General features: G+C 36.5%; 1 protein-coding gene across 4 annotated transcripts in view; it reads left to right on the forward strand.

The window, feature by feature from the left end:
• Atp11b (ATPase phospholipid transporting 11B (putative)) overlaps nt 1–26,509 on the forward strand; it is a 100,603-nt gene that overhangs the window by 32,390 nt on the left and 41,704 nt on the right. For all 4 annotated transcript variants that reach the window (XR_004606608.2, XM_034499919.2, XM_076932284.1 and 1 more), the window contains exons 7-17: nt 2,892–2,995; nt 6,032–6,079; nt 8,695–8,759; nt 10,559–10,640; nt 16,419–16,569; nt 17,485–17,682; nt 20,261–20,500; nt 21,027–21,202; nt 23,332–23,400; nt 24,771–24,844; nt 24,937–25,040. Coding sequence is in view for 3 of the 4 variants with exons in the window: in XM_034499919.2 (XP_034355810.1) it covers nt 2,892–2,995; nt 6,032–6,079; nt 8,695–8,759; nt 10,559–10,640; nt 16,419–16,569; nt 17,485–17,682; nt 20,261–20,500; nt 21,027–21,202; nt 23,332–23,400; nt 24,771–24,844; nt 24,937–25,040 (1,311 nt within the window). In the remaining variant the exon portion in view is untranslated. The remainder of the gene's footprint in view (nt 1–2,891; nt 2,996–6,031; nt 6,080–8,694; nt 8,760–10,558; nt 10,641–16,418; nt 16,570–17,484; nt 17,683–20,260; nt 20,501–21,026; nt 21,203–23,331; nt 23,401–24,770; nt 24,845–24,936; nt 25,041–26,509) is intronic.

The raw sequence follows: 26,509 nt of genomic DNA on the forward strand, positions 1-26,509 counted from the left end.
GCTGTGTATTCTGCAATATACAATTCTCAGAACAAGTTTTAGTATCAAGAAACAAAAATTTCCCACCCCCAGGGGGCTGACATTTTTTTTTTAAAGAAGTTGGTTCTGACGACTTTTTTTTTTCCGCTTGTTAAAATTGGTTGTAGTATTTACGTTTCAGATTTTATCCCCTTATCCTACTTCCTCCCACCACCCAGAAACCTCCTGTCCCATCCCCCTCCTCATGCTTCTATGAGGCAGTGACCACACCTACCCCCCCTCACTATCCCCTCCCCACCCTCATATTCCCCCCCCCCACTGTGTGTTCTTTTTTTTTTTTAATGGGACCAAGAAACTCCTCTCCCACCTATGTCCGACAAGGCCATCCTCCCCTACATATACCTCTGGAGTCTTGGGTCCCTCCCTATGTGTTCCCAGGCTGGTGGTTTAGACCCTGGGGGGCTCTGGTTGTTTGGTGTTGTTGCTTTCCACCTGGGGTCACTAACCCTTTCTGCTCCTTCAGTCCTCTCACTAAGTTCTCCATTGGGAAACCCCTGATCATATCAGTGGTTAACTGTGAGCATCATCCTCTGAGTGTGTTAGTCTTTGGCAGACCTCTAAGGAGACAGCTATATCATGTTCCTCACATTATGCACTTCCACCCATCCACAACAGTGTTTAGCTTAGGTGGCTGTACATGGGGTGAATACCCAGGTGGAATGGTCTCCTGATGGCCCCTCCTTCAGTTTCTGTTCCATGTTTTGTTTGCCTATTTGCTCCCTTGAGCATTTTTGTTACTCGTTCTAAGTAGAACTGAGGCATCCCCTCTTGGTCTTCCTTCTTCATGAGCTTCATGTGGTCTGTGGGTTGAGTCTTCGCTAATCCAAGCTTTTGGGCTAACCTCCGTGGAGATAATGTTTGTGTAACTGTCTTCTTTTGGGGTTTTTGGAAGATTACTTTCTTGCTTTTTCTAGGTTGTAGTTTCCCTCCTTGTGTTGGAGTTTTCCACCAATTATTCTTTGAAGTGCTGGATTTGTGTTGAGATACTGTGTAAATTTGGATTTGTCATGGAATATTTTGGGTTCTCCATCAATAATGATTGAGAGTTTTGCTGGGTATAGTAGTCTGGGCTGGCATTTGTGTTCTCTTAGGGTCTGTATGATATCGGTCCAGGATCTTCTGGCTTTTATGGTCTCTGGTGAGAAGTCTGGTGTAATTCTTATGGGTCTGCCTTTATATGTTACTTTGCCTTTTTCCCTTACTGCTTTTAGTATTTTTTCTTTGTTTTGTACATTTGATGTTTTGACTATTATATGGCGGGAAGTATTTCTTTTCTGGTCCAAACTATTTGGAGTTCTGTAGGCTTCTTGTATATTTATGGACATCTCTTTCTTTAGGTTAGGGAAGTTTTCCTCTATAATTTTGTTGAGGATATTTACTGGTCCTTTAAGTTGGGTGTCTTCCCCCTCATCTATACCTATTATCCTTAGGTTTGGCCTTCTCATTGTGTCTTGGATTTCTTGTATATTTTGGGTTAGTAGCTTTTTGTATTTTGCATTTTCTTTGACAGTTGTGTCAATGTTTTCCATGGTATCTTCTGCACATGAGATTCTCTCTTCCATCTCTTGTATTCTGTTGGTGATACTTGTGTCTATGACTCCTGATCTTTTTTTTAGGTTTTCTATCTCCAGGGTATTGTCCCTTTGTGATTTCTTTATTGTTTCTACTTCCATTTTTAGATCCTGCATGGTTCTGTTTAATTCCTTTTCCCGTTTGGTTGCATTTTCTTGCAATTCCTTAAGGGATTTTTGTGTTTCCTCTTTAAGGGTTTCTATCTGTCTACCAGTGCTCTTCTTAAGTTCTTTGAGAGTGTTATTTATGTCTTTCTTGAAGCCCTCTATCATCATCATGAGAAGTGATTTTAATTCTGATTCCTGCTTTTCTGGTGTGATGGGGTGTTCAGGGCTTGCTCTGATGGGGGAGCTGGGTTCTGATGATGCCATGTAACTTTGGTTTCTGTTGCTTACGTTCTTGCTCTTGCCTTTTGCCATCTGGTTAACTCTAGTGCTGCCTGTACTTGCTGTCTCTGACTGAAGCCTGTCTTTCCAGTTATCTAGCTTGTGTCTGATCTCCTAGGGGTCCAGATGTCTCTGTGATCTTTTCCAGCTGCACTGATTACAGTGGTACCTCTAGGATGCCTCAGGATATTGTGCCTCCAAGGTAGTAGTCCAGCTAGGTGTCTGCTGTTCTGGGTGCAGTGTCTCCTCTAGAATATCTCAGGATATGTTGTCTGACGCTCTTAGTTCAGTTGTTCCTCTGTGGCTCTGGGTTGAGTGGACCTTCCAGTATGTCTCAGGTGGAATCCGGGGTCCACACAACAGCAGACCTGGCAGAGGTCTGATCCAGGTCTCAGATCTGAGAACTAGTTTCTAAGACACTGTCCAAGTTAGAGCGCCTGGGATCCCTGCTTCCTCTGGGTTCTTGGAGGTTGGGAACAGAGCTGCCACCCAAGATCTGCTCAGTGCTCTGGCCTACACTGGAAGGAACCAGTGTTCTTGGCCAGGAGTGACTTCCCGGGTCCTTGTGGATCCCAGTTACTCCCTGTTTAGGGCGGGTCCTGCTATCTGCTTACCTAAGATACTGCCTGAGTTAGAGCACCTGGGATACCTGCTTCCTCTGGGTTTTGGAGGTTGAGGGCAGAGCTGCCACCCAAGATCTGCTCAGTGCTCTGGCCCAGACCGGAAAGCAGCAATCCATTTGTTATCTCCCTATTTCTAATTATTTCTGATCTGTCATCTTAGCAGAGTGATCTGCAGTCTAGTATGCCATGATGTCATCTAGAAGACATTTGAAGTAGTCGTTACTTGAGGGCAGGGTTAGATATGTATCAATCCTTTTCTAATTTTTTTCAGACACATGTGTCAGTTCCAGAAACAGCAGTATTACAAACAGTTGCCAACTTGGACAGTCTAATAGCTGTAATAGAATGCCAACAGCCAGAAGCAGACCTATACAGGTATGGTGTGTTATCTGGTGAGCTCTTCTTCATTTAATAGCTTCTATTTGAAGTAAGGGTCTAATAGACTGATATTAAATAGCCACAAACAGCTTCCAAAATTATTTTTAAATTTTATCTTATAAAATTTACTATAATATAAAAGTCCTAATAGGAGGTCAGCTTTCTATTAAGAAGACCTTGTTTTCATAAACAAACATAAAAATAAAACTTTAAAATTTTCATTACATTTTACTTATTTGTGTACATATGTGCATGTGTGTATGTGTTTAGGCATGTGCATGCCACTGTGTGTATGAAGGTCTGAGGACTACTCTTGGGGTTCTGTTCTTTTCCTTCTATGTGTATTATGGGGACTGAACTCAGGTTATCAGACTTGGCAGCAAATGTCTTTACTCATGAGACAGCTTGTTAGTTCTTAAGTTGAAACTCTTATCTGATTTGGTAATAATATTTGTGAGGCCTTCAGTCAAAGTGAAAAATAAACAATTTGGTAAAATTCTAAGCAAAAGATACTAATTAAAATTTTGGTTGGGAAGGAGAGAGTGAGCTAGCATTTTGTTACACATGTGTTTATCTTGGCGTGTACACCTGTGTATGCATGCCTGTAAGGCTAAAGGTCACTGTCCCGTGTCTTCCTTGATCATTTTCCACCTTATTTCCTGAGGTAAAATGTGTTACCGAGACTGGCTAGCCAGTGAGCTGCAGGGCTCTTGTCCCTGCCTCAGCAGCCTTGGGCTGGCAGGTGTGTACTGCTGTACCCAGCTTTTATTCAGGTACTAAAGATGTAGCTTAGTGCTCATGCTGATAGCAAACTCTTTGCTAAGCCACCTCCTCAGCCTTAGCCCTGTAAATACTCCTGATAGGGCATATTACTTGAGAGGAGAATGTTAGCAACAACACTTACGTCATGATTCTGGTTTTGGTTTTAAGGGCTTAAATGTCTATATGTGAAGACATATGGAAGTATATATGTAAAATGCATATATACTCCCAAACGTTAACAGTGTTAAATAGTGAGATTCCTAGTGGTTGTTGCCTTAGTTTGCTTCTCCATTGCTTTGATAAACACGAAGACCAAAAGCTACTTGGAGAGGGAAGGGTTTAATCTCATCTTAAGCTTACAGGTCCATCATGAAGAAGTCAGAGCACAGACTGTGGAGGAACAGTGTATAGTGGCTTGCTCCTCACAGGTTTTCTAGTTTGCTTTTTTATGCAACCCAGCACTACCTGCCTACAGTGGGAAAGGCTCTCCCTCATCAATCCACAATCTAAAAAGTGCCCCACAAACTTACTTTTAGGCCAGTCAGATGAGTTGGCATGTTTTCAGCTGAGATTCTCTCATCCTGGATGACTCTAGCTTGTGTCAGTATGACAAAAAACTAACCAGTAAGGCTGCTACTTCCATTTTGCTATCTTACTTAATCTAAATAGTTTGTAAAATGTATTTGTGTGCTAGTATATATAGCTTATATTTCTGATCAGAAAATAAAGGCATAGTTATTTCTGCTTTGGAAAGAAAAAGACGAGGGACTGCAGAAAGGGTTGGTCCAGCATAGAACTGGCTTAAACGCATACTAAAATGCCGGAATCAGGGATAATGAATGGCGTATGGAGAAAGAAAACAAAAGACTGGCTCCCATATCACTTCTTAAAGGGGTTCAGGAAAACACCAGCTGAATTGGATCTAAATATGAAGTCTAGATAAACTTCTCCAGAATTAGGAGAATAACAACAGTACTCCTTTGATATAAAAACCTGATAGAAGAAAAAATGATAAATCAGAAGAATTAATGAAGTTAAATTCTTCAGCAGATAAAAGATCTGGGCCTGGAATGGGAAGGGTGATAGAGGGGGCATTTGGAAGGGAGTGCTAAACCATTTTTATTAGCTCCGTGGGTATCAGACATGCATGCCTGTGGTACATAGACATGTGCAGGCAAATCACCCATATACATAATGAAAAATAGTAAATTAAAACCTTGTTTGAAATCTTTGTACCTAAAGATTAACTTGAAGCTTTTGTCCATAATCTGCTTTCTGACTATAAGGTAGCTGTGCTCTTGTATTAGCTGTGTATACCGTGCTGTTTTCAGTCGTGGAAATTGGAGGTGGAAATCCAGACTCTGGAAGTCCAATGTGGTAATGGGCTGTTCAGCCCAGATTTTAGCCACAAAACCTTACAAAGTTAAAGAACCTCAGGACTGTCTCACACTTAAGCTTGCTGCTTTAGCTCTACTAGTTACCTGAAGCAGAGTTGCTCATTGGATATTTGTTGAATAGATTAAATATTTGATCTGGTTCTGGTGATTTGCAGGTCACAAAGAACTTAATAAACTGTAGTGATATGTATAAACATTCATTGTTGGCTGAGTTCTGTATGTATTTTTGTGTAGTAATTCATAAGTTAAGATGAGAAGTAGATTAATAATAGTGGCATGTGACATTTACATGGGCATTTTGAAATGATTTTGTTTGTTAATTCAACCATAGCTAGACAAGAGATGACAATAAAAATCAGTTTTTAAAATTTAATAAAAAATATTTTTATAGCACTAATATTGAATGATATATAAGATGTAAGACCTAGGTTTTGATCCCAGCGACAGAATAATAAAATTTTCATAAGAGATTGATTAGGTGTTAGATTGCTCAATGGTTAGGGAACTTGTAACATAGTGATGAGGACTTCAGTTTGTGTCCTAGAAAAAGCAACAAGCCTAACCCAAGCACTGGGGAGGGCCAGGGTAGAAATAGGAGGATGGACATTTGCAGCAGCATGCTGCCTAGTAGCCTGCATGAAATACCGAAAGCTTCTGGTTCAGAGAGGGTCCTGCCTTAGAGGAATAAGACAGAGTACCAAAGGGCAACTTCTGTATTCCTGCACACACAACACACACACACACACACACACACACACACACACACACACACACACACACACGGATTGTTTCATTTGGCTTATAATGCTAACTGTATTCTTTCCATTGATTCCATAAGTTACCTAGTTTTGTAATGTGATACATTCTTTTACAGATTTATGGGACGAATGATAATAACTCAACAAATGGAAGAAATTGTAAGGTAAGTATAAATCATATTATCTACTTATTATAATTGGAAACTGGTAGAGAGACCAAAAGTTAAAGGGAATTAAGTAAATAAACAGCATATCATGGGAGAGCATAAGTATGTCAGCAGCCAGTAATTTTTAGGAGCATCAAGTGAAGATGAAGCACTTCATTTAATGACATAAAAGTAAGTATGTAGATTTATATATTTGCATTTTTGATAGTTCTTGGTGAAAACTTTGAAATGAAATGCTGCTGCTTAAATTCAGATCCTTAAATATTTAAATCATAATACTCAGAGTCAAATGAGGTAGGGTTCAGTTTCATGGTACAGCAGTTATACCCTATAGGAAGTCCAGAGTTCAGTCCTCCTGCCACAAAAAAGTTTTAAAAAGATGCATGTTTTGCATAATGTTTATTTAGCAAATGTGAATTCTGTGATTGGCTTTATTTTAGTTACTGAGTGAAGCTAAAGTCTGTAGTGACCACTTCTGAATTGTTATACTTGTTCTTCTGATTGGTTTTGTTGTTGTTGGTGGTGGTTTTTGTCTGTTTCAGCATCTAAATAAGAGCCTTTGAGTCAGTTTAAAGATTTGCTAATAGGATGAGATTACATTTTTATTTATGCCCTGAAGGATGTTAACTCAGCCATTAAATTTTTATTTTAATTGGAGTTTGCCAACTCTATTCTAGGGATATATCTGCTGTATATTGGTGCATGAAATAAGTCAGTAGCAGAAAGAGTTGAGCATTTTAAAATTAGATAAAATTAAATGACATTTAAGCCATCAAATGTCATGTATTGGCACTGACTCATATTTTAATAAATATTAGCATAAGAAAGTAGATTCAATAAACTTCAATAATAATATGTGACATATATAGTCTCATATATATGTGATGTTATTATGTATATACATAAGATCCCTGATGAATAACTGTGACTAAGTGTTTTAAGATTTATTTATTTATTTTATGTGACTACACTGTCACTGTTTGCAGACACACCAGAAGAGGACATCAGATTTCATTACAAATGGTTGTGAGCCTCCATGTGGTTGCTGGGAATTGAACTCAGGACCTCTGGAAGAGCAATCAATGCTCTTAACTGCTGAACAATCTCTCCAGCCCCTAAGTTTTATTTTTATTTCTGTATTGACATAGTGAAAAATTTGTGGATGCATCATCTGAATTGTGTTTTAAGATATTGTGTCTGGTAAAGAAACATTGTAGCATAGAACACTCACTCCTAAGTGGCTGAAAAAAATGAGCTGTGCTCTGTTCTGAAACAATTGCAATTAATTATTGAATTGTCTTTTATTTGGAAGCTGTTACGGTATCCCAGTTCTGTATGCATTTCTTTTAATCATTAGAACCAATACCATGTTACTGAATAGAAAGCAATAAGGAATGAATGTTTAATTGGGCACATGGTTTCTCTTAGCAATGAAAGTATTTTCAGGGAAACAGGTATTTTGTAGCTGCTGAGTAGTCAGTCACCACACTGGTTCTGGCATATCAGACTTGAGGACTCACCAAATATGACTCTTTAAGAAAACTATACTTGGTAAATATGTCCTAGGTGCATGGCTTTACTGGTTCAGTGCAGTTTATTTTTATAGTGTTTGGGCTTGCTGATATTTTTAATAAATGAGTCAGGTCTTGTTTGATTTGAATAAACATATTTTTGTATGTTTGAGAAAAGTTTAAGGACTATCAACAAGATAAAAACCTTTTAACTTATCCATGACAGACTCTTGATCATCTTGCCATCATTAAGAAAATACAAGTTCCGTTGTAGTTACTCCTTTTCATTTTATATCTTCTTAATAAAGAAAAATTCAAACAGCAAGTAGGCCTGTACACTGAGAGGGGGGCAGTGCAAGTAGTCAGCCTTGTGAGCTTGCCTAGAAACACTAACATATTTTGTATATTATACTTTATACTCTAACATAATTTTAATTAGGTAGAACTTGTGCATGTATATTCTGTAGGTCTCACTATAATTTTATGTTTGCACTGCATTTCCATTCTGTATTTTCCTTTCTAAACTGTTAATTTTGCTAACAATTTAAGTTTTGTCTTCTAAATTTTATTAAATCACTGCTTAATTTTTCATTTTATTTATGTTTAAATTTTTTGACATTAATGACTTTGTGAGTTTGTTTAAATGTATAATTTTCTTTTTAGGCCACTAGCCTTAATTTTTAAAAGTTTATGTATATGGGTCTTTTGCAAGCATGTATCAGTGCACTACTTAAGTGCCAAGTGCCTACAGAGGTCAGAGTGGATATCGGTTCCCTTGGAGCTGTAGTTAGAGATGGTTGTGAGCTACCATATCAGTGCTGGGAATCAAACTGAGGTCCTTTGCAAACAGCCAGTTCTCTTAACTGCAGAGTGATCTCTTTAGCCCTGCCTTTAATCTTAAAATGACTGAAATGCTAAAGCAGATGTTGGTTGTTATGGTAACTAATATTACTAGCCCAGGATGTATTATAGTAGCTGAGATTTTGATTTTATATGAAAACATGTTGTAACTACAAGTTAAGTATCTCTGATTGAAGATGCCTTTTAATTGAATTGAGATTTTAATATATTCAGTGCCTTTTGGATTTCTTTTTTCTTTAGACCTCTGGGACCAGAGAGTCTCTTGCTTCGTGGAGCCAGATTAAAAAATACAAAAGAAATTTTTGGTTTGTACATACTTAAGTTTTTTTTAATTGTTTGTGTGTTTTGTATTGGTGTTTTTATATGAAGCTTTGCTTGTACAAACTTGGAGGTGCTGGGTACTGAACTCAGGTCTAGCACGCAACAGGCACACACTCTTGCTCTCGACAGCATCCTCAGCCTCTGTAAAGGAGCTTGGACAGCACAGCATTTTATGCTCCTTCGATTGCATATTGCTTTATTAAGTAATCATTTTCTTTTAAGGTTTGTTTTAATATTGTATTTTGTCATTGTTGTTAATCTTTCCTTGTGAGTAGTACTAGAGTCTTCCTCTTACTGTGTTTGTGAGTCTAACTATCAAGATAAGTACTAAGAAAATGATTCTGGTTACTTGAAATAACATGGATACAATCAGTGCTTTTTAGTATCACAGTAGTAGTCTACACTTCTTCAATTCTGTTATGGCTACCCTTCAGTTGAATTAATAAGAAGACATACTTTGGTATCAAGTAATTTCTTACTGAATGTGGAAAGGATACTTTTTGGAACATATACTCTATTACTCAAGAGGAAGAATAATAGTGCCCTTACCTAATAGAAGCCAGGCCTAAAGGGCCACAGATTGTATGCTCCCTCTCATTTGAAATGCCTCACCTGGGTATATCCAGAATGATGAAGTGCTAAATGATCTCCAGAGGTTAAAGAATAGAAAAACAAGGATAAGTATTTAACGGGTCTATCATTTTTTAAGTGATTGAGGTATTCTCTAGCTAGATAGAAAAAAAATGGGTCCACAAAATTGTGAATGTGTTACCACCACTCTGAACTATACATGTTAAATAATTAGGTGGTACTTTGATGTTACATGTATTTTGTTACCATTTTTAAAAAAATTATAACAATGTTCTACTATCTGAAACCAGACTAAACCTCCAGGATTTTTAAATTTTCTCATGAGACACTGAATTTTTTATGACTTTCTGCGAGTAATGCATTTTGTCCTTGTTACTTTAAAGTAGGGGTCCAAATTATGCTTAGTTTTATAGGCAAGTGAGTATTTGAATGCTTTTAGTTGGGTCTATTGTTTGCCTTCGAACCCTTTTCACTGTCGTTTCATTCTGAAGGTTTGTTTTATCTCAAGTTGCATGGTTTCAGTGCTATTTTTCATTTTAATTATGACCCCCGAAATTAAAGAATAATTATTTTTAAAATTCCAAGTCAGATACTTACTAAAAGGGCACACTTGATTCTATGTTGTTTCTTTCATATTATTTAGGAATGTGAATGAACATTTAAAGTTTGGTCTTGTCTAATTAGTTTCACTGTGCAGCTTTAGTCCCACTATTATGTCTGTTCTCTTTTATCTCAGGGTCTCCCATAGCATTTATGAATGCTTACTTCGTTTACTCTGAACAACATTAATATTATTCTTAATTCTTAGTACTTAAGGAATTACATGTACACTCCAGATTCTGACATGCTGGGTCTTTAGCCTAATGCAAAGCTCCAGTTTAATGGAAGTGTTTTTCAGTTGTTGCTGTTAATAACACCATTAGCACCAAATGCAGTGGCTATCTATTATATTATTCTGTCCTCTTTTCCCAGCAGTCTCAACTCAGAACATCTCTCACCCACATATCTGTTATAACTGAGAAACAAAACTCTATGCAGGTTGAATGTCTAGATCACCAAAATTTTAGGCTTAGCAGGCTTTAAAAGCTATGAAAAGACTCAAGGAAATGTCGAATTATATAAGCTGTCATACAGTGCTTTTTCTTCAAAGCTTTCATGTGAGTACATTTAAAATCCAGGTTTTTTTTTATAGGTGTGGCTGTATACACTGGAATGGAAACTAAGATGGCATTAAATTACAAGAGCAAGTCACAGAAAAGATCTGCTGTAGAAAAGTAAGAAAACTCTTCACATATGTGTATCTTATATATGTATAACATATATGAAAATGAACGTTTCTGAAGCTAGAGAGATGATTCAGTCGTTAAGAGCACTGTTCCTCTTGCAGACAATCTTGTTTGGTTCCCAGCACTCACATGGTGGCTCACAACCATTTTAAACTCTGGTTCTAAGGGGTCTCCATGGACATTAGTGATACATACAGAGCAATTGCACCCATGCAGGCAAAACACTCATACACATAAAAATAATTCCTTTTAAAAAGGTATTTCATATTACATATGAATATGATATTCTTATTAGATAAAGACAGTGTTTTATGTTTCTGTATATATTTAGCATTTTGCATGGTATTGATTTGACTGTTAGTAAATATGAAAATCTGACTAAATATAGTATAGGTTATGAGGCAGTAGCTCTGAATAAAATACTTGGTGTGCAAGAATGAGAACCTGAATTGATATATCAGTTAGTCATATTAAAAGCTGGTTGTGATGGCATGTACCTGTAACCTTCTGTGTAGAGCCAGGAAGATCACAGGAGCTTGCCAGTCAGCCAGTCTAGCAGAAATAGTGAACTCTGCATTTAGTGTGAAACTCTTGTCTCAAGAAATAAGTTACAGACCAAGAGAGGGACATACCAACCTTAAGCATACACACACCATAACACATACCTGTCTGTGTATCAGTGTAGGCATGCAAACCCACACACAGGTACACACACACACACACACACACACACACAAGTAATGTTGGAGCGTACATGGTGAAGGCATCCCAGCAATCCTAGTAATTGGAAGGCAGAGAAAGGAAGATTATGAGTGTGAGACTACCCTGGACTACTAGCAATAGAAAGTGACCAAAACCAGGTCAGTACTAGCAGTGAGTCCAATTCTGAGAATGATTGGCAGAAGTGGGAGAAGTAAAAAAAGGAGAAGTCTAAGCTGTATTTCTTTACCTGGTTGACTTGTCAGAGGACAAGGTATAACACTGGAAGAACACCTAGAAAGTTAGGAGAAAATAGATAAGAGCACAGAAAATAACAGACTTGAAAGCTTATACATAAAGCCTGCCTAAAGTCTTGCATGGCTGATAAAACTGTATAGGTACAAGTTGGCAATAAACAAACAACAGAACCTAGAAGAATACTGGGACGTGGGGGAAGAGCTAAACAGAATTTTACTTTCACCAATTGCAGTGAAGTTAGGTGCTTAAAGCTAACTGTCCACTAGAACACAAATCAATACTCTTCTGAGGAACATGAAAAGCTATAGACTCTGTAACCTGTTATTTACAATACCCAGGGTGAAATTTTTAATAAAAGTGAGGGAGCAGAGAGCTTTTGCCAATGAGAGGGCATCCACCAGGGCCACAGGCTCACTTTCCAGCATCTAAAAATAATGTTTATTGAATAAATATGAATGAAACAGAATTGTAAAACCAGAAGTCATGTAAAAATGTTTAGGATCTAGACTTAAGCAGATTTTAAAAAACCAAAAAAGTATAACTCCTAAATGAAAAAGTTAATAAATTAACTTCATGTAAATTAAAAATGTTTTCAACTCCCTTGAAAGGATGGAAAGACAAGCTCCAGACAGGGGGAAATGTTTGCAAACCACAAACTTAAACCAAAAAGTAACAGAAAGATCAGTTAGATATAATCAAAAAACATGAATCACAGATCATCAAAGGAGTTGTAGTTGGCAAATCAAGAGATAAAGATGCTGAGTTAACATTATTGCCTATTATACAGTATCATCACAACCACAGAGAGGTTTAACTCATCGTTTAAGAAACAAGACTAAAAGAGTACTCTGTTAATAATAAGTATTAGAAGGAAGCAGACAAACTGTATCTCGTACACTGTTGGAAGGAATGTAAGATGATAATACTTCATTTGGAAGTTAACTTGGCAATTTCTTTCCTTAGCAGCTTTATTTATAACAGAAAAACAAAACAAAACTGGGAAATAGCCATTGTCCATACATAAGTAACAGTTGGACAGAAAATCTGGTACAGCTATGTCATGGAGTACTATTCAGTAAGAAAAGGGAGTTAGATTTCATGCATCAGACCAGATTACAAAATTGTTATACTTAGTACAAAAGTCAAATTCAAAGATTACATATTGGATATTTCTAGTTGTATGACTTTTTCAAATTTAAAAACTTGTATAAGTTGGGGACAGATTATTGCTGCCAGGGGACTGAGATTGAGTGTGAGGTAAGTGAGAATAGAGAGAGTGAAGGGATCCCGAGACATGGCTCACCAGTTAAGAGCACTTGTTGATCTTTTAGAGGACCTGGGTTTGGTTCCCAGTGCCCCATGGTGGCCCACAACCATCTGTAACTCCATTCTATAGTATCTCACACCTTCTGACATCCACAGGCACCAGATACACCTGTGCTGTACATATATATAATATGCATGCAAAACACTCATACAAATAAGATAAATTAGAAAATGGTTAAATTTTGGTTTTTGTTTTGTTTTGTTTTGTTTTGTTTTGTTTTGTTTTTTGGAGGCAGAGTCTCTATATGTAACCCTGGATATCCTGGAACTCATTATATAGACCAGGCCTACCTTGAACTCACAGAAATCTACCTACCTCTGCCTTCTAAATGCTGGTGCTAAAGGTGTAATGCCATCATGCTGGGCCCTAGATAAATATATTTTTATAGATTTACATATTTATCAATGTTTATATATCTATATTTACATATGTAAAATGATGATGGGACAGTTCCTGGTGATGGCAGTTAATCTGTATGTGGAATTAATTGCATACAAATAAGTTCAAATTTTATAAATGTGAATCGTAATCAAATCTAATTCACTGACCATTGTGGATTATTTGTTTTATTCTTTTGAACCAAATACTTTGATATTTTAAAATGTGAGTAGTCCTACAGTTGAAGTACCAAATAACACTATGCCTGACACATGATTATCAAGTAGCGAAAGCACCCCTTCCTCTTATGCCTTTACTTCCCATGTATTCTCAGAGTCATCTGGTTGTAGTAGAATTTATGTTATAGGCGATGTAAGAGCAAATAATTCATCCATAAATATAGGAGGCCTAGGGAGAAAAGCCAGGAATGCAGGTATTTTTCTACCCTGCAGAGTTTTTATGAACTTCGGCTTAATGTTTTTCTGGCATTCTCACTAGGTGTGGAGTTCATTACACCATTGTGATTATGTTTCTATGTATTTTAATTGTTTAATTTAAAAAATTTCTTTACTTACATGAATAGTTTGTTTTTTGACTTAAAATTAGACATTTTATTAAGATTGTCCAATGAATAAAAGAGGGTTTCTGAATTTCTTACTTTGATGACTTGAAGAAATTATAAAATTATCTTTAGATTTGGATTTTTGTCACTAGAAATGATGTCACAATATCATGAATCTTTTTGTTTTTTAAAAAGCCAGATGTTTAAGATTTGATTAAGATAGTAGATGTGACAGAAGTTTTGAAAAAAAACGTTTAATGCTGTATATAAATGTCAATTTTAGCTGTGAGAATGAGATAACCCTGAAAATCTGAGAATACTTACTTACAGTAAAAACCAGTGGCCCAGACTGTTACTCACTGTAACACTGTATATGTTAGCTTCTCTATTCCTGATACGTTTTTTAAAATGTCTTTTAGAATTTCCTACTTGAGTTCTGTGCTTACATCATTCTCACCACACCCTCTTCTCTCCAGCTCCTCCCACAACACCCCAATCCCTCTCAAATTTAAGAACTCTTCTTTAGTTAATTTTATTAAATATACAAAAACATGAATTTTAATACAACTTGGTGAGATAACTTATTGTTCATATATATGCATTTAGGGCAACTACTTCAAATTGGACAACTTATTATAAGGCATCTCTCTGGAGAAGATTGATTACTCCTCTCTTAGTGGCCCATAACTCCTGTAGCACTGTACGTAAGAGTGGGACCTTGAGATATTTCCCCATCCACTTTGTCATATCAACTGATGTTGTCATTGGTCAGGTCATCACATGGTTAAGATATCATAGATGTCATATATAGAAGACACTGTCTGTTGAGTGACAAAACTTCTCTTGGAAAGACACAACATACATGTCTACTCACTCCAAATACAACACCCCAAAGTAGAGATACCACTGAAATCCATCTTGATGAACCAAAGAATTTTATTGGACTTACTTACAGGAATGTGGGTGAGAGGTTACTTTCAGAAGCAGGAATGACTGAAAGACATCTGCATGTGTCACCAAAGCCCATTCAGCATGGGTGTCAGTTCACCAAACTGGGGACCTGGAGCTCACTGTGCAGCCTGAAGGCAGGCAGCTGAAAATGTTCTTTTTTTTTTTTTTTTCTTTCTTTTTTTTTTTTAATTATTTTCTTTTTAAATTTAATTTTATTTTTATTGGATATTTTATTTATTTACATTTCAGATGTCATCCCCTTTCCCCATTTCCCCTCCCTAAAAATCCCCTATCCCATCCCCCTCCTCCTTTTTGCTTTTATACCATTTTAATTACATGCAAGTATTAAGGTCAGTTCTAGGTTGAAGAACTAGCAATACAATAGATGCAAATAGTCAAGGAACAAACAAGGCAATAAAAAAAAAAGATCCATGAACACTCCCTTGATCACTGTATCTCAGGGCTTATCAGGATGACCAAAATATCTTGAGCCTACTTCCTGTCCTAACCAAAAGTCATTTTCATGTCTGAAGCCTACTTCCTTGTTGTAGCCTAAACTTTAGTTAGATTCTTACCTGAAATTACTTCTTTGTTCTAGCCTAATGTCAGATTCCTGCCTGAAGGCCACTCCCTTGTCCTTGGCCAATGTCATATCCCTGCCAAGCAGCCTATTTCCTTGTCCTTATGCTTTACAAGTGATTCAATTGGTCTAAACTTCTTTGAGGCAGCTTAGGTGGTTTCTGCTTCCTCTAGGCAGGTAGTCTAGTGTAAGAGTCTTTGCAGCTCAACTCTGTTCATCTGAGTGGGACTCTCAAGTTTTATTCTTAACCTGTCAGGGAGGGACCTAGTGCGTCTAGTTAGCTTCAGGGATTTCCTGAAGCACTTTTGAGTTGTTTACCTTCCTGCTTAAGTAGCTTCCCGCAGGTTGGAATGTTTCAATCTAGGAGGGAACTGTTACATAACACCATTTCATTGGAGATGTCCTGATCCTCTGGCTCTTAAAATTTTTCTGTCCCTCTTCTGCAATGTTCCTTGAGCTTTCAATGTAGGGGTTATGTTATAGATGTACCAATTGGAGCTTGGTACCTCATGGTCAGTTGTTCTCTGTATTTTGACTAGCTGTGGATTTCTAATATGGCCTCCATCTGCTGCAAGAGTCTTATTTGATGAGTAGAGAGTTACACTGTTTGTGCAGATAGGATAGATACTTAGAATGAAGCTGGAAATCACACTAGGTTAGGAAGATGCCATAGTAGACTCTCCCTTAGGGTTCATGACCTCACCAGCCACAGATGGCAATATTTACAGTACCTGACGTGAATTGTAGGCTTCACATCCAATATATCCATGATAACCCCCAAAATATAGGTGTCACTTAAACTTTGGGATATATCTTGCTATGATCTTGTGACTGTTTAGTTTATAACTGGATTGCTGGTAATTATTTTTTATTAAATGGTCATTTTTTAAAAAGTCTGTTCTTTAAAATGGCTATAACAAAATCTTAAATATTTTGATATATCTAACATTAATATCTAAGCAAATTAACATAAAATTTATTGCTATGTTTATATTATTTTTCTTGCTTTAGATCAATGAACACATTTTTAATAATTTACCTAATAATCCTTATTTCTGAGGCCATCATCAGTACGATCTTGAAATATACCTGGCAAGCTGAAGAAAAATGGGATGAACCTTGGTATAATCAAAAAACAGAACATCAAAGAAATAGCAGTAAGGTATTCTATGTTGTTCATAATCCAGCTGTAAAGGAAGTTCTGTGGAGATGGTTGTTGCTGTGGTAGTGACTTCTGATAGGGAGAACCAGTGTGATCTTATCACAGCATCGGCTCTTGAGAAGTGCAAGCAGCATGTTAGCATTGGTGTACTTTCCCTAGCTTAAAGCCTAAACAGAACACACAAGTTTATGTCAAAACAGGTGCATTGTACTTTAGTATGACAAATTCAGGACTTTAAAAAAATCATCTATTGTACCTTATAAATGAATTAAAGAATACATTGATTTTAATTCATGTCTGAATAATCCAAGAAGTTTTAAGAGTCTTGGCATATGGACAGAATTTAACCTGCAATTTTAGTAAATAATTGTTCTCTAGCCTTTAAATTAAAATGTACATATTAGAAAACATTTTGATCTCATAAGGCAACAAAGCAGATCAGTATAGGTTCCCATTGCCAGTATCATTTATGTTCCACAGAGAGCATATTGAAAGGCAGCTCTGCTGTGCTGTTGCTGTAATTCATACTGGAGTCACTCTCCTTCAGATTGTGTTGAACAGTTCTTCTTAGAAATCGTGTCCCAGTATGTTTACATGCTGTATGTATCTTAGTCACCGTGATCTTTAAAGAGTTGTCGTAGGATGGCTGGCACACTGTACATGGTGTGCTTGTGATTGGGAGGTGTTCACATGCCAGTGATGTTAACGTCTGAAAAGTGACAAATTGAGTCCTGGGAATTTAACCTTCACCTTACCTAAGTAAACAGAGGAAATGCATTATTAAAAGAGTTTAGTCTAGGACTTTAGGTTCATGATATTAGTTTATCTCTGAATATGGTTTATTTAGACAGGAATTTTTTCATAATCCTCATGGATTTTGTCATCAAATAAACATGTCTTTCTCTTTTTTTCTAGATTCTGAGATTTATTTCCGACTTCCTTGCTTTTTTGGTACTCTACAATTTCATCATTCCAATTTCTCTATATGTGACAGTTGAGATGCAGAAATTTCTTGGATCATTTTTTATTGGCTGGGATCTTGATCTGTATCACGAAGAGTCAGATCAAAAAGCGCAAGTCAATACTTCTGATCTGAATGAAGAGCTTGGGCAGGTGAATATGATCCTCATGTTTTCTTTTTATCAGAGAATTACATGTAAAAATTGTGTTACTATAGAGAGTATTATAAAGGTTATACCAAAGCACCTTTTATTTTCCTTTAGCAACTTATTTTTTTTAAATTCACTTTATATTCTGACTATTTCTACTTTAGGTCTTAACTTCTTTCTGCCATAATTTATCACTATATTTTATATGATAGTGTATTATGAAGTAAAATTTTAGACCTTTTTAGTTGTGTATTATAAAGGTAAAACTTTGGGGCTAAGGAGATGACTCAGAAATTAAGAACACATTCTGCTCTTTCAAGGGACTTCAGTTTCTAGCATTTACATTGGATATGAATTCAAATTCAAAACTGCCTCTAACTCCAGGTTCAGGGATTTAAAGTCTTTGGTTTCCACAACGACCTGCAGTCATGTGCACTACCCACATACAGACACACATGTGCACACATAATTTTTTTTAAAAAGTAAGTTTTTAAAAAAAGGAACTATTACCTTACCTTTGATACACATACCCCAAACCTGCCCACTTTACCTACGTTGGTGTACTACAGTTTGACATCTAGTATGTCCTTACAGTATGACTCATTGCTGGTGTGTTAGTTTGACATCTAGTATGTCCTTACAGTATGACTCATTGCTGGTGTGTTAGTTTGACATCTAGTATATATTTACATTATGACTCATAATAGTGCTTCCAAACTCCTACTTTCTTATTTGTTCTTTGTAATACTATAATCATATTTTTATATATTTTATCTCCCCAGAATTAATTGCTGTTTGTTCATTTGCTTAGTTTTTTTATACCTCAAACAAGTTTTTTATAACTATTTTTACCATCTCTCTGTGTATAGTCACATAATATGTCAGTTAATTCAGAATTTTTCCATCCCACTCCCATGTATAATTTAGGTTTGGCTTTTGTTTTCTTTTTTTTTTCTTTTCTTTTTCTTTTTGATATGGGGCCATGTTTTTTGCTGCCCAAGCTATGCTTAAACTTCTGAGCTCATCCTGGCATATTGACACATACTTTAATCCCAGCATTCAGGAGGCAGAGGTAGGTGGATCTCTGTGAGTTCAAGGCCAGTCTGCTCTACATAGTGAGTTCTAGGACAGTTAGAGCTACGTAGTGAAACACTTTTTAAAAAAAAAAAAAAAAAAAAAAAAAAAACAAATGAAGAAACTCTGAGCTCAAATGATTTTCCTGTCCCAGCCTTCCCAGTACCTAAGACTACGTATGTAGACTGTAGCCCTATAGAGTAAACTATTATTTTACAGAGTATTGTAGTTACCTTTACTCCCAAGAGTATGGACTTTAAAGTACAATTTCATATCCGTCTTTATTGCTTGGTTAAAACAGTTTTTCCACTTTAATTCTTTAATTTTTGCACATTGATCTTTTTTTAACATTGTTTTTTGGTTTGTTTGTTTGTTTGGGTTTTTTTTTTTTTTTTTTTTTTTTTTTTTTTTTTTTTTTTTTTTTTGGTCTTTTTGTTATTTTTTTCCCCCAGAGCTGAGGACAGAATCCAGGGCCTTGCACTTGCTAGGCAAGTGCTCTACTGCTGAACTAAATCCCCAACTCTGCACTTTGATCTTTTATCCTGGAATCTCACTGAACTTGTTTATTACTGCTAATAGATTTTTTTAAAAAAGTGAATTCTCTTGGATGATGTATATGCAAGGCTATTAGATGTGCAAATGGAGATAGCTTTATATCTTTTGTCTCTAATCAGGATAACTTGCTTCTTCTTTTTCCTAACTAGAAATTTGAGTACAATGTTGAATAAAACATGTGAGGACAACCTTATCTTAATATCTCTGCTCATAATAGGAAATCATTCAATGTGATATTACCAAGTTTTGAAGAAGCCTTTATCATAGTATGTTGTGTTTTTATCTTAAAAAGTGTTGGATTTTTATTAAATGATTTTGCTGTATGTGTTGAGATGGCCATTTTATAAGTAGAATAAAGGACAAGTATCATTAATCTGATTAACTGTATATACCAAGTTAATAATGGATTCCTGAGATGTCTTATATACATATGATATATAAGTCTCTGTATATTTCTGGACTTAGTATACATGTATGTGTGTATATAGTCATGAGAGATATTGGTCTGTATTTTGTTTTGGTTTGTTTTCCTATAATGGCTCTCTTCTTTTTATTTTTCTAGTTTTGTGTGTGTGTGAGAGAGAGAAAGAGAGTAAGGGAGAGAGAGAGAGAGAGGGAGAGAGAGAGAGAGAGAGGGGTAGAATATGTATTTACGTTGAGAAATATGCTTTCCCTGTTTCTGTACCATCTCCTGGCCCCTATTCACTTTCTAGGTTATTTATCGTCATCAATTCTACCCTTACTTCAATAGTAAGTGTCAGATCATACCATCTTGACCAGGAGATAGACATGAAATTCTTATACCTCATTCTCAGTCACCTCTACAAATGAACATGTATCTAAAGATATATATATATATATGAATTTTAAATATTTTTATTACCTTGTTCAACACTGACTCCTAACCACAAAGGTTTTCTTTTTTTTCTTTTTTTCTTTTTTTTTTTTTCTAGGTCGAATATGTGTTTACAGATAAAACTGGAACACTGACAGAAAATGAGATGCAATTTCGAGAATGTTCAATTAATGGCCTGAAATACCAAGAAATCAATGGTAAACTTGTACCTGAAGGACCAAGCCCAGACTCCGCAGAAGGAACCATACCTTTCCTTGGTAGTTTATCCCATCTCAGCAACTCAGCCCATCTTACAGCCTCTTCTCTTAGAACCAGTCCTGAAAGTGAATCCGAGCTAGTAAGCAATTTCCAAATTAATCATTGTGGGTTTCCTATGAATTAGTTTTCTTTAATAAATGGGCTAAGGGAAAATTCCTGTTGGTGAAGCAACAAGTATTTATTTGAAATAGGTATCTTTGATCTAGCACCACAAATAATATTCTGAGACTCTAATTACAGCCCAGTTTAGCTTGTCATTACTAAGCATCTTAAATGCCTTAACTTACTAGGCATTCTCAAGTGCAGCAGTTAGGAAATGCTGTTACTGCCTTGAAGTGAAAAGGAGAAACAATATGTATTTGTGCTTTTGGAGACCTGACTTCTTCACAAGGACATATTCTTCCTAGCTCGTAGTTTATGCTTTCTTAAAAGATGCATTTATACCAAAGGCTACTCAAAGAGTGTAAGATTGAAATCTATAAGTTGGAGCTCTTACTCAAGAAATTCAGGTCGTAGGACTCTTGTTTTAGCTCTCAGGGTATTATGACTGTTTTTCTATATGGTACTGGGAATGTGCTTTGGTCATGAATGCTTTGTTTTTACAGATCAAAGAACATGATCTCTTCTTTAAAGCAGTCAGTCTTTGCCATACTGTACAGATCAGCAATGTTCAAACTGACGGTATTGGGGATGGTCCCTGGCAGCCCAACCTGGCACCTACACAGCTGGAGTACTATGCATCTTCACCAGATGAAAAGGCTCTGGTAGAAGCTGCAGCAAGGTGATTGAGCCTGATTTTCTGATCCTCAGAGAATAGTCTTGAAACAAATGTTAGAATATTAGAGAACTGCCATATAAAGTTCACAAATATAAATTTTAATGATCTTTTAAAAATTGTGTAGTATGAATTTTGTATAATAAAACTTGTGAGAATACTTTGCATTGTTTTGGATGTAGTCTAGCCTGTCATGTTCTTTTTTTTTTTTAATTTTTTATTGGATATTTTATTTATTTACATTTCAGATGTCATCCCTCTTTCCCCATTTCCCCTCCCTAGGCCCCCCTATCCCATCCCTCCTCCTCCTTTTTGCTTTTATACCATTTTAATTACATGCAAGTATTAAGGTCAGTTCTAGGTTGAGGGTCTAGCAAATAGTCAAGGAACAAGCAAGACAATAAACACAAATAGTCAAAGAACAAGCACAATAATAAACCAAGGTCCGTGAACACTCCCGTGATCACTGTTTCTAAGGGCTTATCAGGATGGTCTGTCATGTTCTTCCCCCCCTACCACGGGTGGGGGTGGAGGGGAAATAACAGCCAAATTTTATTCCAAGGCCTGCAAACATTCAGACTAATCAAAGTGGTACTGTAATTTCTCATAATACATCCACAATACAGTGTTTGAAGTCCAGAGAATTAACTAAGCCCTAAACTACACACCATATAATTGTAAAGTAATGACTGTTAAACAAAATATGAGATGACATCAGCCATGAACGTTGATATACTTAATGAGGACAAAATTAACAAGCTACTCTTACTAAACAAACAAAAAACCCACAGATCTATTTTGTACTGTCCATGTTTGTTTTTTTTAACTTTCCTTCATAAATCCATTGGTAATTAAAGCTTTCTTTAAACATGGGATTTCCAACATCAAAAATTCCATTTTGAAGGCCAGGGATGTTGCTCGTCGTAGAACACATTCACAGGGCTGAGTTCCATCCCTTCCCATACACCTGCTTGCACACACACACGCAGAGACCAAGTCTGTGTGTTGTTAAAATTGCCTATTTTAACATGGACACTCCCCCCAGGCAGTGCCTCTGTCCAGCAAACCTGTTGCCGTTCAACAAATTCAGTGCACTGCTGAGCCCAGAGCAATCTCTCACCCAGCATCAACCTTCTGCCATACACACAACTCAGGCCGCCAGGTCAGAACAAGAGGGAAACCAGGAGATAAAAAGATATGCAACTAAAACTTTTTTTTTTTGTTTCTGAAGCTACAAGGACTTTTAAATTATATTTAAGTACCTGATCATAGAGAACTATATTTACTTTGAAAACAAAGGACCACACTTTAGGGAAAAAAAGGGGGGGGGGGCAGGGTTGTATAGGATCTGGCTGAGTTCATTTCAATTCCAAGCAAGTCTGTATTTACAGATTGTTTTATTTTTCTTAAAAATATAATGCATACTTGCACTTGACCACCATTTAGTTTTGAGCAGAATGGCACACACACAAGCAATCTCTGAGCCACATGGTTGTCAGTTATGCCAAGTGGGAAGAAAATAAACCAAAATCACAAAAATGTTAAAGAGCAAAAACATCTCTTCTTCAAAAAGGAAACATGTAGACATTGTATGGCTTAAAAAGTAAAGGGGGCCAGGAGCCTAGTTCAGTGGTCACACTTGTCTAGTGTGTAAGGCACTGGGTTGGATCCTCAGTACAGTGCAGAAAAGCAAAAGCCCTGAGGCGGGGTGGGGTGATGGAGGCCACTTCAACCTGAAGTAACTCCACACAGAGCACTGGGACACTACCAGGAAGTGACCTCATGGGGAATAAGTGACTCAAGGCTCATGAAAGCTTGCAGGATTATAAAAATATATTAATGCACAAAATAATAAAAGTAACTCTAGATTTTCCTCCTTGGGTGAGCTGTGCTTGTGTGTGGTGCATTTCCTGGAAAGCTTCTGTTCAGCAGTGCATGCTTGCTGGGCTCACCAGCGCCAGCACACATGGTCACAAGAACTAGGTCTGTCATGTTCTTAAGAGTGTCCCATTATTTAAAGACAGTATTGTAACTTAAACTTTCAGTTAATTTATCTTCATCCAAACCAAGTTATAAAGTTATACTGTGAAATATGAAATATCTCCCCCTAAATCTTACTACTTTTTTATTCCTAGAGCTGGTGTTATATTTATAGGCATTTCTGAAGAAACTATGGAGGTTAAAATACTTGGAAGATTGGAAAGGTAAATTCTTTGAAATATGTAATACTCTATAATAAGTACAGGATATGGATCAGAAAGTTTGACCCTGTAGGTCAATTCTGTCCTCCAGTCTGTTTTTGTATAGTCTATGAGCTATGTTAGATTGCATTTCGAGCTATTTATAAAAGAAAAAGAGAGTAAGGGAAAGGAGAGAGAAGAACATAGCTATGGTAGTATGGAGGCTGTAGCCATATGACCACAAGTTCAAGACCTGCCTAGGCCATAAAGCTCAGGAAACATAGTAAGAACCTGTCCCAAAATGTAAAAAGCAAAAGAAAGACTAGGGATATAGCTTGGTGTTAGAACACTTGTCTTGTATGCAAGTGTAAGTCCTAATATACAGCAGAGAGATATATAGCCTGTAAAGTCTAAATTACTTGCTGACTATGTAAAACACTTGGTAACCTCTGCTGTAAAGTGACGTCAGTATTACATTGTATCTTATCACAATTATTACAACAGTATGCCTTATACTGAATTTACTTATCTATTTATATTAAGACACTCTTGTGGTTGAGAATCCATAGGTCATTAGGAAAAAGAAATGTCTTTATCTTTTGTTTTTGTGGTACTAGGAATCAAAACCAGTGTCTCAGGGATGTTAGGCAAATGCTGTTCCATGAAGCTACACCCCAGTATAAGTTCCCTTATGTTGTCTGTGATTTTATGTCTAGGCATTCAGGAATAGCAGGTTCCTTATCCTCTTTCTACACTAATAAGTTGGTCCTGTTGCCTGTTGTTTGTGTACCTCAACCATTGCTATGCTTTTTCATACTAAAAATGCCTGGTCAGAAGCTGCTTTCATGAGGGAGCTTGTTGTCAATGAACAGTCATTGCTTACACATCATTATAGAACTATCTCCTGGAAGATTTTTCAAGCCTCACTACAGTTATCTTCATACATTTTTTTCTCAGTTCATTACAGAGACATTTACTTCCTGACCCTTCGCCTCAGCACCCACCCAGGTCTGGAAGCATTGCTGACAAACCTTTAATACTGCATAAAGGTTGAATTGGGCAGATGTGTTAGGACAGGAGATGATAGAGAATCAGGCAGAGCTGGGTTCCAGTCCTTCTCTACTACTTACCAGCTTATTGAATAGTAATCTTTCTAGTGGTCCTTACCTTGGCTTCTGTGGGAACCAAGTGGCCCAAGGTCTGTAAAGTACATGGTAGTTGTTGAGGATGGAATGTCACCTCCTTTGTGTACAGTACTATTACTGATAGTTTAGAGCCTATCATCATGCAAAGGCAACTCTCGTTTCCTACTTTATGCTTGTCTTCTTTTATTTTTTTCAAATATTCAGATGTTGATACTCTAAAAATTAAGGATTATCACTCTTAATTTTTAGGTACAAATTGCTCCATATTCTGGAATTTGATTCAGATCGTAGGAGAATGAGTGTAATTGTTCAGGCACCTTCAGGTAACTAAGCTAAACTTTTATGAATATTTATTTCCCTACTATGGAGCTTGATAACTAGTTTGTTTGTTTGTTTGTTTGTTTGTTTGTTTTAGGTGAGAAGCTTTTATTTGCTAAAGGAGCAGAATCTTCAATTCTCCCCAAGTGTATAGGTGGAGAAATAGCAAAAACCAGAGTTCATGTTGATGAATTTGCTTTGGTAAGTAAAGATAGCTATGATTTTAAAAAAAACAAATAAAAACAAACTTGAAAAATATACTTGTGAAAAGGTTGTGGTTTCATCTTTTTAGTAGATAATTCACATTTTAGAAATTCTGTAATTCTTTGTTCTTTTGCATTAAATGTTGGCTCTTTATACTTGTAAAAGCTTATTTTTAACCTAGTAACTTCAAATTTTCTTTCAACCTGTTCTAGTAGGGACTTCTGGTTGCATATACTGCTTTAACAAAAATGAGTATTTGGGGCTTAGAGTGAAGCACAAATCTTTGGGTTTCATCTTCTGAATGGCTAGGTGTCTTTGTTTTTCTCTTCCTCCCTTTCCTTCTTCTTCCCTTTACCCCTCCCCCAATTTACCCTGGGCCTATGGTAGAAAGGCAGAAACAAGGCAAAAGCTTGAGCCCAGAAATGCAAGAGCAAGTGAGGCAACATAATTAAACCCAGACTTTTAAAGAAAAAAAATTAAGTGTGTGGTTTACTGTAGAGGACATACTAACAAAGCAGAAACAGGCTTACTAGAGGAATATGGAGGAATTCTGGGGAGTGGAGAAGTTAGAGATTGTGCATATTGTATAAATCAGTAGCCTTTGAACAGTTTGTCAGTCTACAAAAGGTAGAAATGAAGTTGATAAACTGACCTAGCTATATACCTATGTGTACACCAAAGAGAAAGGAAAAGATATATCTAATGAATGGGTGCTCATAGCCCCAAATTGGAAAAGCCTAGATGCCTGGCGTGATGAATGGATAAAATATAATACGGCAATGTAATGAGATATTACTTAGTCATTAAGAGAAATGAGGTACTGGTATCTTGTAGATGCTACAACATGGATGAACATTGAAAACTTTGCTGAAAGAAGCCAGTCACAAGAGACCACATAGTATATTTATATGAAAGATCCAGGATAAGGCAGGTTCATAGAAATAAAACAAGTGAGCAGTTTCCAAAGGCTTCTGGATGAAGGGAAAAGAAGGGAGTGACTTCTGATGGATAGGGATCCTTGCGGGTGAAATATTCTGCTAGTGGTGACAATTTTGTAAGTATTCTAAAAGCACTGCATGGTTTAAAAGAGTTAATTTTATGTAATGTGATTCTAATTTAAAAGGAAAAACATAAGAAACTCTTCCAAAAGCAGAAAACCTAATTCAGGATCTCTCCTGCTCATATTTCTATGTGTGTTTCATACTTGGGCTTCTCCTTACCTACTTGATTTGTAATTGCCTACAATCTAATTCATCTACCTACTATAGTATCTAACTGCATAGACATTTTGTTGTCTAGAACAATATCCCTATACAGTTATTGTAGAGTGAATTAATTAGTACATATATTAATATCTAATGGCCTCTTAAATGTTATTTACAAATCAGGAAATGGCACTATTTACAAATTTGCTAAATACGCTCATATTGTATTTTAAAATCTGCTCTCTGAGAAAGGGGGGGGGG

Source organism: Arvicanthis niloticus, chromosome 4 (genome assembly GCF_011762505.2).
Source record: "Arvicanthis niloticus isolate mArvNil1 chromosome 4, mArvNil1.pat.X, whole genome shotgun sequence".
NCBI classification, from domain to species: Eukaryota; Metazoa; Chordata; class Mammalia; order Rodentia; family Muridae; genus Arvicanthis; species Arvicanthis niloticus.